This window comes from Zeugodacus cucurbitae, chromosome 2, assembly GCF_028554725.1.
Source record: "Zeugodacus cucurbitae isolate PBARC_wt_2022May chromosome 2, idZeuCucr1.2, whole genome shotgun sequence".
Taxonomy (NCBI): domain Eukaryota; kingdom Metazoa; phylum Arthropoda; class Insecta; order Diptera; family Tephritidae; genus Zeugodacus; species Zeugodacus cucurbitae.
The window spans coordinates 75,612,317-75,628,302 of NC_071667.1; the positions used below are offsets into that span (position 1 = coordinate 75,612,317).

The 15,986-nt window shown below is 42.0% G+C and overlaps 1 protein-coding gene across 1 annotated transcript in view; it reads left to right on the top strand.

Annotated features, from left to right (window-relative positions):
• The first annotated feature begins 782 nt into the window (after positions 1–782).
• LOC105211392 (dynein beta chain, ciliary) overlaps positions 783–15,986 on the top strand; it is a 39,630-nt gene continuing 24,426 nt past the window's right edge. The window contains exons 1-11 of the mRNA XM_054232685.1: positions 783–1,090; positions 1,983–2,780; positions 4,292–4,380; positions 6,858–7,490; positions 7,547–7,853; positions 8,356–8,571; positions 8,678–8,958; positions 10,230–11,374; positions 12,618–12,934; positions 12,987–13,085; positions 14,816–15,983. Of these exons, the coding sequence (XP_054088660.1) occupies positions 920–1,090; positions 1,983–2,780; positions 4,292–4,380; positions 6,858–7,490; positions 7,547–7,853; positions 8,356–8,571; positions 8,678–8,958; positions 10,230–11,374; positions 12,618–12,934; positions 12,987–13,085; positions 14,816–15,983 (5,224 nt within the window). The 5' untranslated portion in view covers positions 783–919. The remainder of the gene's footprint in view (positions 1,091–1,982; positions 2,781–4,291; positions 4,381–6,857; positions 7,491–7,546; positions 7,854–8,355; positions 8,572–8,677; positions 8,959–10,229; positions 11,375–12,617; positions 12,935–12,986; positions 13,086–14,815; positions 15,984–15,986) is intronic.

Sequence of the window (15,986 nt, forward strand, 5' to 3'; positions counted from 1 at the left end):
ACTTTAATTTGCGCGCATTTCTCATGAATCGCGCGATTTAAGTGCCGCGCCGCACTTGTGGCACATAAAAACGCCGCGCGCCACTGATGCATTGTGCCGCCGCCACACACACAGAGTTGCTCATTCAACAAAAAATAAATAAAAAAAATAGAAATGTATGCTTTGCGCTTGGATTCGCGGCATTTTCCATGCCATCAACCAAACTCCCGTCCAACTTCCGACTTCCATTGAGTGATGGCAATAGCCGGAAATTGCTTCAAACTACATGCGCATATTCACAAGCACACACACTCACATACACCTGTGACGCGGCATGCATATGCAACATGCTGTATGCATTTAGTAGCGCAGCACGGCGCATTGTTGCTCCAATTACCTTGTAGGCCTCGTTTCGCTGGCGCTGCATTGAAATTCTAAAATTCTAATTTCACCTTTTAACTGGCGCACTGGCTGTATCTGATTAGCAGCCCATTTGCACACTGGCGCAATGATGTGCGAGCGCAATTCACATAGTTTTCGAATTAAAATTTGAAGTTTGATCGATACTATTGAGCAACGCCAATCGCCGTTCCAACAGCGCTACTATTCAACCGCCATCAGCGCGCATTGGCGTCGTCCACCAAGCAGCAAACTCCCCATTTCCTCGCCACACTTGTTGCCGCTGCCCCACATTTAACACTGACTACAACACTTGCTCGCCCCGCAATCGCTTCTCATGGGTGCATTTATGAGCCCTGAGCTGTGTGCCGTGCGCCGCGAGTCACTACCACAAATGGCATTAGCGGTCACTTTACAGTTAACAGCTCGCTTGGCAAGTGCCGCTTTTGTGTTGCGCGTCGTATTTCACTGTGTATAAGAAAATTATTCAAATCAAACGTGTGTACTGGAGTGAGTGTGTGTGTGAAAAGTAGAAGCCACAATGTCCACTATCGATGAATTGGAAACGGAGGAGTTGGAAAGTCCAGCTGGCGCTTTGACCTCAGTGGCGTCCAATGATCCGCGCCTCGAGTTCATCAGCTCATTTACATTGAGCTCATTGCGTCTGAAGCAGGACAAGTGGCATCGAATGATGGCTACCGACTCGTTTCGTGTAAGTGCTTTCTTATTCGAAGGTATTAGACATTGGACTACTTATTAGAAGAGGGCTCGGTTCAACCAAGTAAGAAATACACTATATGGTTGCTGAGGTCTTTTACCAGTGACAATATTTTGAAAATTTGTTTGTTGTATTTTTTGTTCCGTTAATCTATTTCTAATTCTAATTTAAACTATGCTCAACCTAAACTCCTAAACATCTCAATACTTGAGCGGCTTCAGGTTATGTCCTTCGAAAGCTCTTGCAGTTAGCCTGGTTCTTTATAGGATTCTATCGAGGGTTTCATATATATTTTCAAAATTTTCTTATTAAACCCATTTTCTTTCAATGCCGTTCTCATTTGTTAGAACTCGGGGATTTAAAGTCAGAAACTGGATAAATTGGCAAAGCTTTATGTCTAGGGATTAATCAGATTGCCCTATCCTGCATTGGAAAATTTGCAAGTACCGAAATATTTCGTGGAAAAGTCACAGAGTACTGTTCCAGACTGTCAGACCGCTTCATATGCGGCTTCAAGCAGAGAAACATACTAATGAATCAAGTGCGGTCAAGGGACTTATCGACCTCTTCATTTCTATAAATGGACGAAAAATCTTTGAGACGGCGTTCAACTGTCTGAGAGTGAGAAAAGTCAGGACCAAGTTAAACTACGCACTGGGTTCTGAAGTACAATGTCTAAAATAGCTATCGAAGTCGAAGTCAAACTAAAATCGGTGTATTCTCACAAAGAGATGCACTCATATATTTTACTATTTGACTGGTCAAAATATACCCCTCCCCAGCTCATACCACCGAGCTTCACTCAAGGCTTCGACCCACTTGAAACCCTATTAAATTTTAACATCTCTGCACCGCAAACTCAGCACAAATCAGTAATTTATCATAGAAAGACATTCGCGCCTTACAAAATCCAAAATTCCACAAAACAAAAATTCGCAATTTGACGCCTCTAAGCCGATGCCATCCCAAAATTTTCCAGGTCATTATGTTTGATTGGCTGCACAACACACAACAGCGCCTTCTAGTTATGACGCTCAATCATAGCGGATATTTGGTACCGAAAATTGCGCTCAGCGAGTTGCACCACAATTATGCGGCGCAATCAACCTTGAGCGCAACGCCATCGCCACCACCACCTCCAACAACAACAGCAACACAGGCAACCACTGTCATATCAGCAACACCAACTGCCATCATCGTGGATCCAGGCGCCGCGTCAGCCAATCCAGTTGACCACACAATGACTGCAGCTGCAGCAACTGCAGAGCCAACAGCTAAATCTAATGATGTCGGCCCGTCAAGCAAAGCCACCAATACAACAAGCTCAGCTGCCATCGTTGCCTCGGCCGCTGCTATGGCCGCCACCGCCGCCGTCGCCACTGTACTGACGCTGCCAATGCCATCAGCTTCGAGCAGCTTCTCCACACTGGACGGTGTGCCACGCGGCAAATGCGTTTACTTTGTGCGTCGAAGCGCGAACACACCGTTAACCGCAGCTAATTTCCGTACGCAAATACTCTGTGGCGATTTGCCGGTGCACAGCAAAATAGAAACTTTATCGCTGCTATTCGATGAAGTCTTTCAGCCGTTGCTCGAGTGTCCGTCCAATCGGAAAACGTGGCCGAAGCCGGTGCAAAAGGATTTGCAAATACATATTAAGGACGTGCGCAACACGCTGGTTGAGGTGAGTATTCTATGTTAGATTTTAGTACGCATAATAGTGGGGAGAATATTATTACATATTCGATGGAGGAAGGTCAAGTACTTCGCGTACACTATTCGCCAGATTTTAATTCAAAGCAATCTTGCATGCTTGATGTCCTTTGCTATACACAAAACTCGGTATGTAGGTTGGCTCTCAGGCTTTTTCCTGAACTTTTCAAGCCACATTACAGCAACAAAAAGATTTATTCTACATAAATTGGATCTGTAAGCTTCCAGCACCTATTTTTTCCATTCTCCATCCATTTATCTTACCCAGACATATAGTTGGGTTAGGTCGATGCGACCTCAATATCCTTCATAGAACCTGTACTTCATTTGTCTCAATTATGGATTTGACCAATTAATACTGACCTACCGAGTGGTTATCTGAAGCCTCAATATCGCTTCAGTCGTACTCAATTATTGTCTGAACAAAATTCGACTGCTCTGAAATGAGTTTCACCAAGTTTGGTTGTGGAAAACATAGACCCGGGATACTAACCAATTTCTTGTAGTAGTCACGAGCTCGACACAGTTGACTTATTTTTGTTGGAGCTGTTATAGACTTAGAGGGATCTTCCAGTGAGACAAACTTTGGCCTATTATAAATTCGCATCCGATTCAGTTACATGAATCCAGCAATCATGAGAACGTTCTCAACTAACTAGACCACTGCAGTCCTCTACTTATCATATCTAATATCTGTAATAAGCTTAATTGAAAGGTGTATCAAAAAGTTTCGCAATCACATGCGTAACCCCAACAACGACGACCACTTTATGGCTCTAACATTAACAGCATCACCCCGTGTAGTTTCCGTGTAGTTCATATGAATGTTTTATGGTCCAAGCAAATAAACCTGGCACACAACCCTAATTTAACTAAAGCTTTAATAACCGGCGAGAACAAGCAAGTTCCCACATTATCTGCGCGTTTGTATGCGTGTGTGCGTTTGCATTTTCATTAATCTAATTGAGAATATTACAAACAATAGAGCAAGCAGCTACCGGGAAAGGCGGGTGTATGAAGGGGCTGAAGAGAGACGAGCATTCGCGCACATGTGGGAGATGTGTGCGTGCCTATTTTTGCTAATTGGCAAAAGTTTTCCACACCGACTTTTATGTTATACACGTCATTGTGCTATGCGTTGTTTTCGCCTATGTTTTTGCCTTTGTTATTGTTGTTGACGAAAGTTCGAGCTGGAACATATTTACACGGATGTAAAACTAGTGAAATGAAACTAGAGACATGCGTACATGTGTGTGTGTGTTAGGTAATTGTTGTTGTTAGTAGCTGTATGAGGAAAAGAGGGTTTCGTACATAAAAATACAGTTACTAGGTTGAGCCAACGAGTTGGCCTTTGCACGCACGTGCTTAGACTATAACTCACACAAAAAGCGCATAATAAGCTAAATTCGCAGTTATTCTATTTTCATTATATAATTTTTCGTGTCTTTTGTTTTTATTTTTTTTATTCGTATTCCTCCACAGATCAAGGGGAAATCCAACAATCGTACAATTTTATCATTATTAGTAGCACCGGCAGTCATTGAAGAGGTAGCAGCACACGTTAATCAGGGGTAAGTGGAATGCAATGAGAGATAAAAATTTGAATTTTATTGTTGAAGTCTTCTTCAGAGCTCTCGATACCGTAAATGTCATAAAATTAATATATAATGCACCTAAATGTATGCTACTATTATATACAACTGAAATTATAACCTTCATACTTTTCTTGAATAATTTATTCAATCAACTATTTTTAAAACTAAATTCAACCCGTCTTGTGTTTGCGAAAATTATAATTTCAATTTAAATCATAAATTTCCAACAAAAACAAGTTTATAATACAGCCGAAATTGCAGCTTAAGTTTGCATTTATTTTTTCATTTATAATAACAATTTAACCGTTAACGTTTTACTAAGCATCGCCTGAAGTGCTCCGCCGTCAGATAAGGCAAAGAGAAGAGCCGAAAATGCTTGCTGCCTTAAACCTTTACTTTCTACGGCTTAGCGAAATTTGGACGCCAAAAATGTAAATTAATTGTAAATGGATTACTTAAGCAGACTGGCGGAGTGAAATTCAAAGTAAAAAGAACAACAAAATCGGTAGTAAAAAATATAAATTCACTTCGAACATGCACAGTGGGGCGTTTATGTTTGGTGAGACGAAAAAATAATCATTAGAAATTCAGAGAGAGAGAGAGAGGGAGAGAGAATGATTAAGAGATTTCTCGGAGAAAATAGCTTAATGTTTGAAATTCTATTTTCTAGTTTGAATTTGTTATTAAACTAGACCCAAACAGAATCTTTCCCAGTTTAGAAATAACTTTTCGATAATTTTTGATTCTTCGTCAACCACAATAGGAAGCAAAGTTGAATAGGCTCAAGAATCTGTACTCTATCTTGTATCGCAGAAAGGCATTTAAAAATATTCTTTGTCTGACATTTCTGATCTGACGTCTATTTCGCATTTACCATCTGACGTTCTAATTGTCTCCCCATCCATAGCTTTAGGTTAACATCTCAGCGATTAGGAATAAAGAATAATGAGTCCATTTTTCAGAAAATATTCCAACCAAGTTGCCGTCGGCAAGTCGTATTCCAAACTCTAAAGTACTCATACTTTCCATAACAATACTCTGAGAAATAGAATGAGTCTATGACAGACGTAGTCCATTAAAAATTACAAGAGATTTCCAGTTTAACCAACCACTTCCTCTCCATCGTCCCACCGTGCACTAACTAATGCAAACTTTGGCATACACAATAACAACAGCACCGACCGTTCGCCACTACAACCAGCTGGGCACAAACAGTTTCTCCAGCGCTGACCAACTTTTAACAATAACAGAAAAGCACTCAGCGCTGCAACTTTCGATGCCATTCCCAGCTAATCCCTGTTCAAATATTTCTTTTCACTTTATTGATTTGCTTGAAATTTAAATTTTGGCTGCTGCCAAATAGAGCCAACAGGAAACGGAGCCAGCGTACCAGCGCTGTGCGATGACAGTTGTCTAACCATTTGGGGGCGATTAGACGATTGCTCGATGGATGAAACGTGCCTGAGTATTGGACGAAATGCAAATCAATCGAATGAAATGGCAACAGCTTAACGATTAAAGCCGCATTCATCCATGCGCCCTCGCCACCCGCTTCGCTGCCACTGCACTCTGCCGTTGGTCACTTTGTACGAATAAAACATAAACAACTTAAATGGGTCAATGAACACTTTGAGTGTGTGCGGGTTTGGTGGGCAACACGGATTGACGGAACAGTTAAATGCGAGCGGTTAAGTGCAATAAGCTGAGGGTGAGGGGCTGAGCAGTCGAAAAGCACAAACGAAACGCGGCAGGAATAAAGTGAGGCGGAAGTTTTCAGACGGAGAGCAATGATGTCGCCGGACAAAGTGAAAAATCGAAACACAACGTTTTGACTCTTTGTTCGTTTAACTCTTTGGCGAAGTGAAAGAAGTTTGGGCAGACAAAAAGTAATTAACGGAAGTTCAGACGAGTTGAATGACAATGGCCTAGGGACCGGTGTGTTTCGGTTTGATTGCTTCTACTTATTAGTATTTGTATTGTAATGGGGAACGTAGCAAAAGTTCAATGACTCGAAGGCGAGTTCACGTATTTATAGCTGAACCATTCTCATTAAAATTGAAAGAGAATATAGAGTCGAATCGATATTAAATTGACAGCCAAAGCTGTTTGTGTAAACGGCCGCCCTTCAAATGCCGATTCAAAAAGTTCCTATTGGGTCAAAAGTATTTTGATCTGAAACTTGAAGATACTTTAGATAGGTTGCAACTTCACAAGAGATTGAACGTGGCTGCAGTCCCCAACAGGTTGACTATCTCCGGATCTCGAAAACCAACTTGCTGGTAGAACTAGTTCGACTACATTATTAGAAGTAGATCTTATTTAAAGTACAAACTGAAGGCGAAGTTATCATGGAAAATATTTTACATAAATATTCGTTTCCTAAAATATTGAGAAATTTTACTTTAAGCCTCTATATGACATTGACCTTTTCACACCCACCATTGCGTTCACAGCAATCTCGCACCAGCCATCGAGCCAAAGTTCCGAGCAACGCTTGAGGAGATGTACATTAACTGGACAACACAGATGCATGACATAATTATCGAACGATCTGAATGCCACAGCGGCGTTCAAGCAAGAAGCAGCAACAAAGGACTGGTGCTTGTGACGCTCCCGGCGCACGAAATCGCCTACTGGAGTAACCGCAAGCAAAATTTGCAAAATATTTACGAACAATTACGCACGCAGACACACAAGACCCTCACACACATACTCAAGAGCATCGATTCACCCTACTACGAGCCATTTGTGTTGGTCTTCAAGCGTCTGGTGTGCGCTTGGCACGAGGCCGAGGACAACACGCTGTGGCTGCAGCCGCTACTACGTCAAACGGCCGCCTTCAATGCTGTCAACTTTCACGCCGCTGCCGAATTGGTGAATCCACTGGTGCATGTGCTGCATCTCATTTGGACTCATGCGCGCTACTATCGCAGTACGCAGCGTATGACAGTGCTCTTGCGTTGCGTCTGTCAGTTGTTGGTGCGGCGTGCCAGCGAGGATTTGGATTTCCCACTACTCTTTCAAGGTGACGCCGATGAGGGGTTGTCGAAGATAACCAAATCGATTGAGGTTATGGAACAGCTTAAGTAGACTTTTGGTGGGTTTCACGTTGAGTTTTGAGTGTAATTGTTTCTCATTTCAGGGGTCGACTATTGGAGTACAAGGAGAAATATTCCAGCAATCAGCAGCTGCTGCCCGCTTTACCTAGCACATCACGAATGACAGCGTCGGCGGCCATGGTAACTTCAGCTTCTTCTGACAACAGCCATGAAGCTTATGAGCTCTGGCGTTTCTCACCCGAGGATGTATTTAGCTACACACTAGACGGGTTTGTGATGCAGTTGGGCGATATGCGCACACTATTTGAGGCGGCAGTATCGTTTCAAAATCTAGAGAAGATAGAGTTCGGCGGTCTGCGTGGCAAACAGCTTAATGAGCGCGTGCGGCAGGTAAGTTATGGTTTTACGGTTCGTAAAGTGTTCTGAGGAGAATATTTGGCTCTTTGGTGATTAGACATAAACTGGTTCACATTGCATACGAAAAACGAGCTGACAATCCAGTGATCTCGTTGAATCTCGAACTATCTCCGGTATATTTTGAGTTTACTTTTTGTTCATCACACTCTAGTTGAATTCAGAAAACGCTTTTTCAATCTATCGAACGGACCTGCTCCAAATTTTTTTCCTTAGTGAAAGAAATTCGACAGTGGAATAAGACATAAAAGCAGTCCATTCAGATTCCACAGACCGTCTTAAAAAGTTCCCAGCTTCCTGGACTCGAATTTCACTCCCGTCTTGTATCGCCGATTCTCCGTTTCCATTTCTGATGTCGAAAAGCTTGTCGTACAATGATCCGTATTGCTGACAACACTTCGCATAGATAAAATTAAAGTTGATACGATTCTCTCTCATATGCCCACAGCAAATTAAACATCATGTACCTCTCGCACAGGTGCACACACAATTCAAGGAGCTCTTTGAGCAATGGACTCTAACCGAATTCGATGCTGCACAGTTGGATACACAATTGCCAAGCAGCGGCAAATGGACGCACTTTAAACGGCAGCTACGTAACTTCTTCGTGCATATACACGCGCTGGAGCAGAAGTTGGCTACGATATTCGTGCAGGCGTACAAGGATTGCCAAAATTGGGAGCAATTAACTAAGGTGTGTCTGACTTTAATGTTCAAATTATTTGCCATTTCACTACCTCTTTCTCTCTATCTCTCTTCTTTCGCCCACTCATTTATATGTACGCTTGTATGCTGCGCAGTTAACGGTAATGCTTGGCAGTGGCATGCTACAACGAGGCACTATCCTACCGGAACTTTGTGTCATTGAGTCACATCTTCTTCATATCTATGACGAAGAGTTGCAGCAGCTGGAGGCTTCAGCGCATAAAGTACTGTTGGAATTTGAATTTCGTGGTGTGTCTGCCATACCGATTCAATGGGGATTCCCACCCACCGCCGGCGCTCTAATGTGGTTGGAACAGCATATGCAACGCATAGACACGCTGACATCGCGTGAACTGCATAACTTTATGAAGACAATGTGAGTAGTACTGGCGCATCTACTTATAATACACATATATTTGCACATATAACTTTGCTCAAGCTCAATGCGCTGAAGCAATCAATTGGAATTTGCACTCATTCGCACCAACTGAGTAGGCAACTACTTACTTACTCACGCGAATTTTAAGCTGCTGTGAGTCTCAATGGCATACACTATCGGCATGTTATAGGTTATAACGATAAATTGCAAAGGATGTTGCTGAGTTTCGATGTAAATATATATATATATATATCACAGGACATTAATGTAGAATTAACTTATACTTGTTGTCTTGTCTCTCGATCCTTCATAAAAGATGCATCCTTCTTATTATCCCATATATGTACTAGCATTCCGCAGGTCCAGTTAGATAAGAAAAGTAGATGTCGTACTACGCACTAGGGCCTTTAGGAACCTTATTGTGACTCCACCCCTCACACTACCATGTCCTCTCTGCACCATCCTGTGGTATTGATAAAGTTGTTCAATTTAACAAATTTTATAAATGCAACTTCGGGACATCGTCAAAAAGATCGTGACCGTTAATTGTCTTTCTTTCCCTGTGTCTCCTCATCTTATACTTCTTGGCAGCTTCTGCAATAATCATTGTGTGGTGTCCATAGTCTTATGGAGTGCCTACTAATCAGAGAATGACCTATTAACTCTTCTACTAGAGTTCTTAAGTCGTTTCTTTTAAATTTCAATAAACGATATGGGCGGCCCTAATTTCATTCCGAAATAATCTTATTCCATTCAGGAATATGGGAAAGTTTCCATCGAGACTCGGCTATATCTATGACGTATTTGTCGATTATGTCGAAGCTGCTATCTAGTTTCGGTAGTTCAAGCGCTTCACAGTTTTCTGGAATGGTACTGTGTCCTAGAACCAATTGCAAGCTTATCGTAAAATAGTCAGATACTCCCATTTAGGACTCAAGGCATTATTTCAATATATTCGATGAGACTCTAGGATACTTTAGTGATGTCAAGACCGCCTGGCCTCTGTAAAAATAATTATATTACTTGTTGTTATCACCCTTTTTGTTAGAGAGAGTAGGCCTTCTTTGATTCCAGTAATCTCTGCTTGAAAAACACTGCAGTGATCTAAAAACAGAATGCGATTTTAATAACTAATTTTTCTGAAAAGACACCACTCGTTCCTCTAGTTTGGATCCATCTGTATATTCAAACGTTAGAAATCTATTGTTTTTATGTTGAAACCTTATCACCAGTTCCTCATTTCATTATAGCAACACACACTCTTAATTTTATCCACAATCGATTAACACCACATACACACCTCGTAGGCTCTTTAATGGCGACACTCAAAGCGCAAGCAACGAAACAATTAGCAACAACAACACTATGGAATACAATGAACCTTGGTATGGAGTAGAAGGTGTTGCCACCGAGGGAAGCGTTAACACAGTAAACGCCTACAAACGACTAAATACGCGACGAGATATTTTGACAACAAAGCTTAGCAATTTGCAGTTGAAAATCTGGCGCAATTGGCAGCAGACCATATGCAAAAGGATAGCCGATGGGCTTGATGCACGTGTGATGTCCCTCGGCGACAGCAATAGCACCAACAGCAAGAACAACAACGACAGCGGTCATTTGAGTGACGGCGCGGCTGGTGGAAATTACACCTTTGGCGCAAATTTTCGCAATGCAATCACCGCAGCGTTGGCACATTCGCGTGAATACAATAGCCGCAACAACAACAACAAACAACACATGAACGCTAGCAACAACAGCAGCGATAACAAACAAAACCGCCGCAACATCAAAGACGCACCGAAATCGAGTGCAAAGGCACCGAAATCACTGCAAATGAATTTCTCATCGGATTTATTTGGACTTTTGCAGGAGGTCAAGTATTTGCTGGCAACACAGCAGGCGAGCGGTGTGCGGCGCGGCAGCAGCGACATTAGCGTCACAAACAATCTATCAACGTTTGAGGCTGCTGGCGTTATGGCAACCACTCAGCCACAACATCGGCTGGAAAATCAATCAGCAACAGCGGACGACGGAGGAGGAGTGGAAGCGGCAGTTGGATTTGAAGATAACAACAACAGCATGGAGTTGGCAGCAACGGCGGCAACTGCGTCATTGTCATTGGCAGCTACAAATGCATCGTTAACACAGCAACAACAACGACAAGAGCCGAATGCGTTGCAGAGCAATTTGCTGGATTTGTACGCCGAAAGAGACGAGTTTTGGCAACACAAAGTGAAACTCATCAAAATCTGCGAATTCTACAATGGCATTCGTGGTCTGTCCACAGATGACGCTTGTGATGGCGGCATTATTGGTAGCGCTGCCGAATTGCAACTGATTCGCCATGAAGTGAGTGCAATTGACGAACGCGTGGAGGAGGCATGCGCCACACTCACATGGCGCACGTATGGTAAGCGTTGAACGGGAAAATTTTCATTGATAGAAAAAAACTGTGGTTAGATAATTGTTTCAAAGGGTGAATGCGAAGAGATTCGGATTGTCACTCGTTGTAGCATTAATGGGTTCAGACAGTTAAGCACATACAAAGAAGGGAAATACATAGTTTAAAAATAAGTTAAAAGTGGGCACTGTTTTTTGTAGGTAAGGTTAGGTATGAAGGATGTTTCCCTCGAAAGAGTAACCCACTTAGACTATCAAGAGCAGTCCTTTGTGATGCCGTAAAATTCAACTCCCTCACTTATTTATGAATCGACAAAGCGCTTAGAACCTACCACAAATCTGCAGAGGTTTTTAACTTCTGTATCCGTAAATTCGCGAGAGTACCCAAAAACGTGAGATCCAAGGATTTTTTGTCTAGATCTCGCAAAGGCGGGACATTCCAAAAGGAAATGCTGGGAGGGTTCTATCTCACCTTCTTCTAGGCAGCTTTTGCAGCTAGCATCCGGTACAATTTTTAATTTGAGCGCGTGAATCCCGATTGGACAATGGCCAGTTAGAAAATCTATAAATTGGGAAAGATTGACCTTGTTTAGGGCAAAGAGTTCCCTTGACCTCTTGCGATTTACTTTGGGCCAAAATGATCTTGCGACAGAACAGGTGCTAGTGACTGTCCAGCGCCTGCTCAGTTCGGCTGTTTTTTAGTAGGTTCAATATTAATATTCCATAGAGTAACCACGCCCAACTCCCACATAAAGGTATTGCTCAAAATTGCTAAAATTTGAAGCTCGAAATGCAGTTCATATTGACTTAATACGGTATACAAAAAGCCTTAACTCAACGTGTAAGAAAAGTTGATGATCCTATATGAGATTCCCAACCAAGTAGAAAATCTCCAGAACATATTTTGCAAAACCACTTTCCACAAATTATTTCTGTTCTACGAACATAACTAATTCAATATCTTCGAAACTTCATCTGCCTAGAAAATTCGCACATTAGTTAGTTGAACTATTCTGACTTTAACGAGTTATTCGAGAGAAATCAAAGATCAAAGTCAAAACACATTGAGTCCCTTCTTAACACAACACAAACTGAGGAACTGCGTAAACTAAATTAGAAATCGTAATATTGCGCACTTTAGCAGACAGACCGACATACAGCTATCAATCGCTGAAAAACGCTCCTCCTCATCGATACAGATATCTCATAACACATTTAGCGTTTCACACCCCCTTAATTTGCTCCGCACACAGATACAGCATTAATGCATGAAATCTATGAGCGTTCCCAGCAACTCTATAATCGCCTCAAGCAAACACAACACAATCTACTGGCCATAATACAGAGTATACGCCGCTGGAGTCGTGAGCCACTCTACCAACGCAGCGCCTACGGGCGTAACCTATTAGACGCACAACAGCAGCAGGAGCGTTTACGGCAACGGCGCATGCAATGCGATGAGACACGGCGTCTATTGAATCGTCTGCTGATTGCCAATTTCTGTTTATTTTTCGATTATGATCAACAGCGTGGCGAGTTCGAAGGGCATGATGAACAATGCATACAGGAGGTGAGTGCATTGTTGTTGTATGTGTACTTACACTCAAAAATTGTTGTTTTAGTTTTTACGCAAGTTTCCCAATGCTCAACGACGGAGCTACAACAAGTATCTAGCCGGTGTGGAGGCATTGCTTGGCCAGGAAGTGCGAATGGCTATTAAAGTCAGGTGATCACAATATGTCACATGCGCCAATGTTTGTTATATTTGTCACAACGTGATGTCTTTATCGTCAAATTGCATTTTAACTTATTGTTGTGTTATGTGATATCAACATCATTGGACATCACATCATCATCTCCACAACAAAACTTTGATATCTCATCATTTGTATATTACGAAATGTCCTGGCACTTTATGTCAAAGAGCATCATTTCATCATCCCTATGGCATGCCTATCATATCACATCATTTACATAACTTCAAATATCATATCACTTCATGTCAAACAGCATCATATCAACATTACTACATACTGTTTCATCCACCTGTCATCCGGTAACACTGTATTTATTTGTAATCATCTGTTCAAAGATGTCATCATTAATAGCAAATCACCACCATTTGATTCATATCACATCATTGATATCATCACATCATATAATATTTTCTCAGATCACATCACATTAATATCATCACATCATATAATATTTTCTCAGATCACATCACATTAATATCATCACATCATATGAAATTTTATCAGATCACATCATCAATAATATCGTTTAATCAAACCATTGGCAACATCACATCATCGATATAGTGAGGTGATATAAGATTACATGACATCAATATCATTACATTACTTCACCGAAATCATATAATATTTTATCAGATCACATCACATCAATACCATAATTCGGTCACATCATTAATAGCATTAATACTTCGTATCATTTCATGTCATGTCATATCATAGAACATCCAAATAATTATATATATTATAGCAGCACTTAATTGCATGAGCTTACAACATTACAATGTGACATCATATCATTATTAAGTCTGCATCACAGCCACAAAAAATCTTAGGTCAAATCACGTCATATCGATACTTATTTTCTGATGTTTTAAGTTCACAATTTTATAACAAGGGAATACAACTCAGAAATCTCTTAATGAATAGAAAAATTGCAACAGTGTTGCCACATATTTCAGAATAAAAAACTGCAAATTTAACTTGCACGTAAAAAATTTTATTCGATAATTTATTTAGAGTAGGGATGACCAGAATTAAAAAGAAAATTTTCGAAATGTTGCCCATGGCGAAAAATATTAAAAAATTTAACCTAATTAATATTAATTTTTTTTTACAAAAATTATTGCCTAATACAATATTTTTAGAGAGAACATAATAATAAATTAACCTTTTTATTATTTGCTATTGCATCATAAAGCAGCCACAAAGCACTTAAATAACCAGTGGCGTGACATTCCGCGCTGCTTTTTATAAAGTTAAACTTTAATATCCACTAAAATACTCATTTCAATTAAATCAGCGAAAAAGCGCTCTTCAATCACCGGTCACATTATTTCCCTTTATTACATTACTGCCGCGCGCTGTTATAAATTTAACAAGTTCAACAAAAAGTTGCAAATGTCCTTGCATAAACACCCGCATACAGAATGGTTGGCCGCAAAAACCCAAATATGTGAGCGCCCAAGCAGCGCAGCGACATGCAAGCCCGCAGCCACACCCGCGCACAACCACTATTCTATTGCGCGCTGTTGGTATATTTCATTAGCCACACCACCACCGCCCACCGCCAACTCGCCCATCCGTCCGTCATGCGGCAAGCGCTGACGTGTGTCTGGCGCTGTGCTTTTATTTCATTTTAACACACTTTAATGTTTTCACATTTAATGCCGCGAGTTTTTGCCAACATGCCACAGCACCGCTATGTTTGTTTGCAACGCTTGCGTGCAACTCACTCAATATGCACTCAATTTAATTTGCACATCACTCATACGCTCCGTCGCACGCGGCGGTCGACCGGGCTCGGTTCGCCCCTTTTTCTTCCGCACAGTTTGGCGTATTTTCACAACCGAATGGTAAACGCCAGCGAAAATGAAGAGTTGACAACTGGAGCAATAACAACAATAACACACTTAGCGGCAGCAAATACATCAACCGTCCGCACACCTGCCCAGAACGATGGTGATGACGATGATGATGGCGCTGGCACTGGCATTGCAAGTGCGCGGTCTGTGGGTGCGGCGGCAATGCACGCGACTCATAAACAACCAGTTGCGGCAGCCGGTAGCAAACAGCGTTTGTTGTTGTCGCCACGCCCGCAAACACCGTTGCCGACAATACCTGCAACGCCGGTGTTAGCACCGCCTACAACAATCACATCAGCAACGACAACAACCGCGAGAGTAATGTCTGCAATCAGCAATAGTGGCAGCAACAGCAGTAGCGCCATCATAACGGCAACGGCACACCAACACCTCAACAGATCGTCTGCTATGTCGCCGGCAACCGCAATGCCACTTTTTGAGGTGAAATTAGAGTTGCTGCCAGCTGCGAATGAGACGCCGTCGACGGCAGAGGTGGCGGCAGCGTCGGATGTGTGGCATACAAATACGGAAATACGCTTCGTGCCATCATTCAACGTGAGTGTAGAAAATAATTTTCAGCAAATTGTCGAGCAGCTGCTGGAGGACATACACCAGACTAGCCACGGTTGCATGCCGCGGCGCATTGTTGACGACAAGACGTTGTCTGATGACGACAATGAAGACAACGACGACGGCAGCGACGAGCATGAAGGTGAAGATAATGACAACAGCAACAACAAGCACTTAAATGATGGCGACGGCGGCGGCAAGGTAGACACAGTTGAATGCAATAATAATGATTATGTGTTGCAAGCAGAAAACTTGAAAAGCTTCGCGCGATTGCAACAACGTCGCGATACGGAAGCGGACCGCAAACAGCGACAGACACGGAATGCGAGTTTGTCAACGTTTCATGAGGTCGCTGTGGCAAAACGTCGGCAGCAACAAGAACTAGCAAGCAAAACGACGCGACCGCAGAGAAGAAGCGGCGACGAGAGAGGTG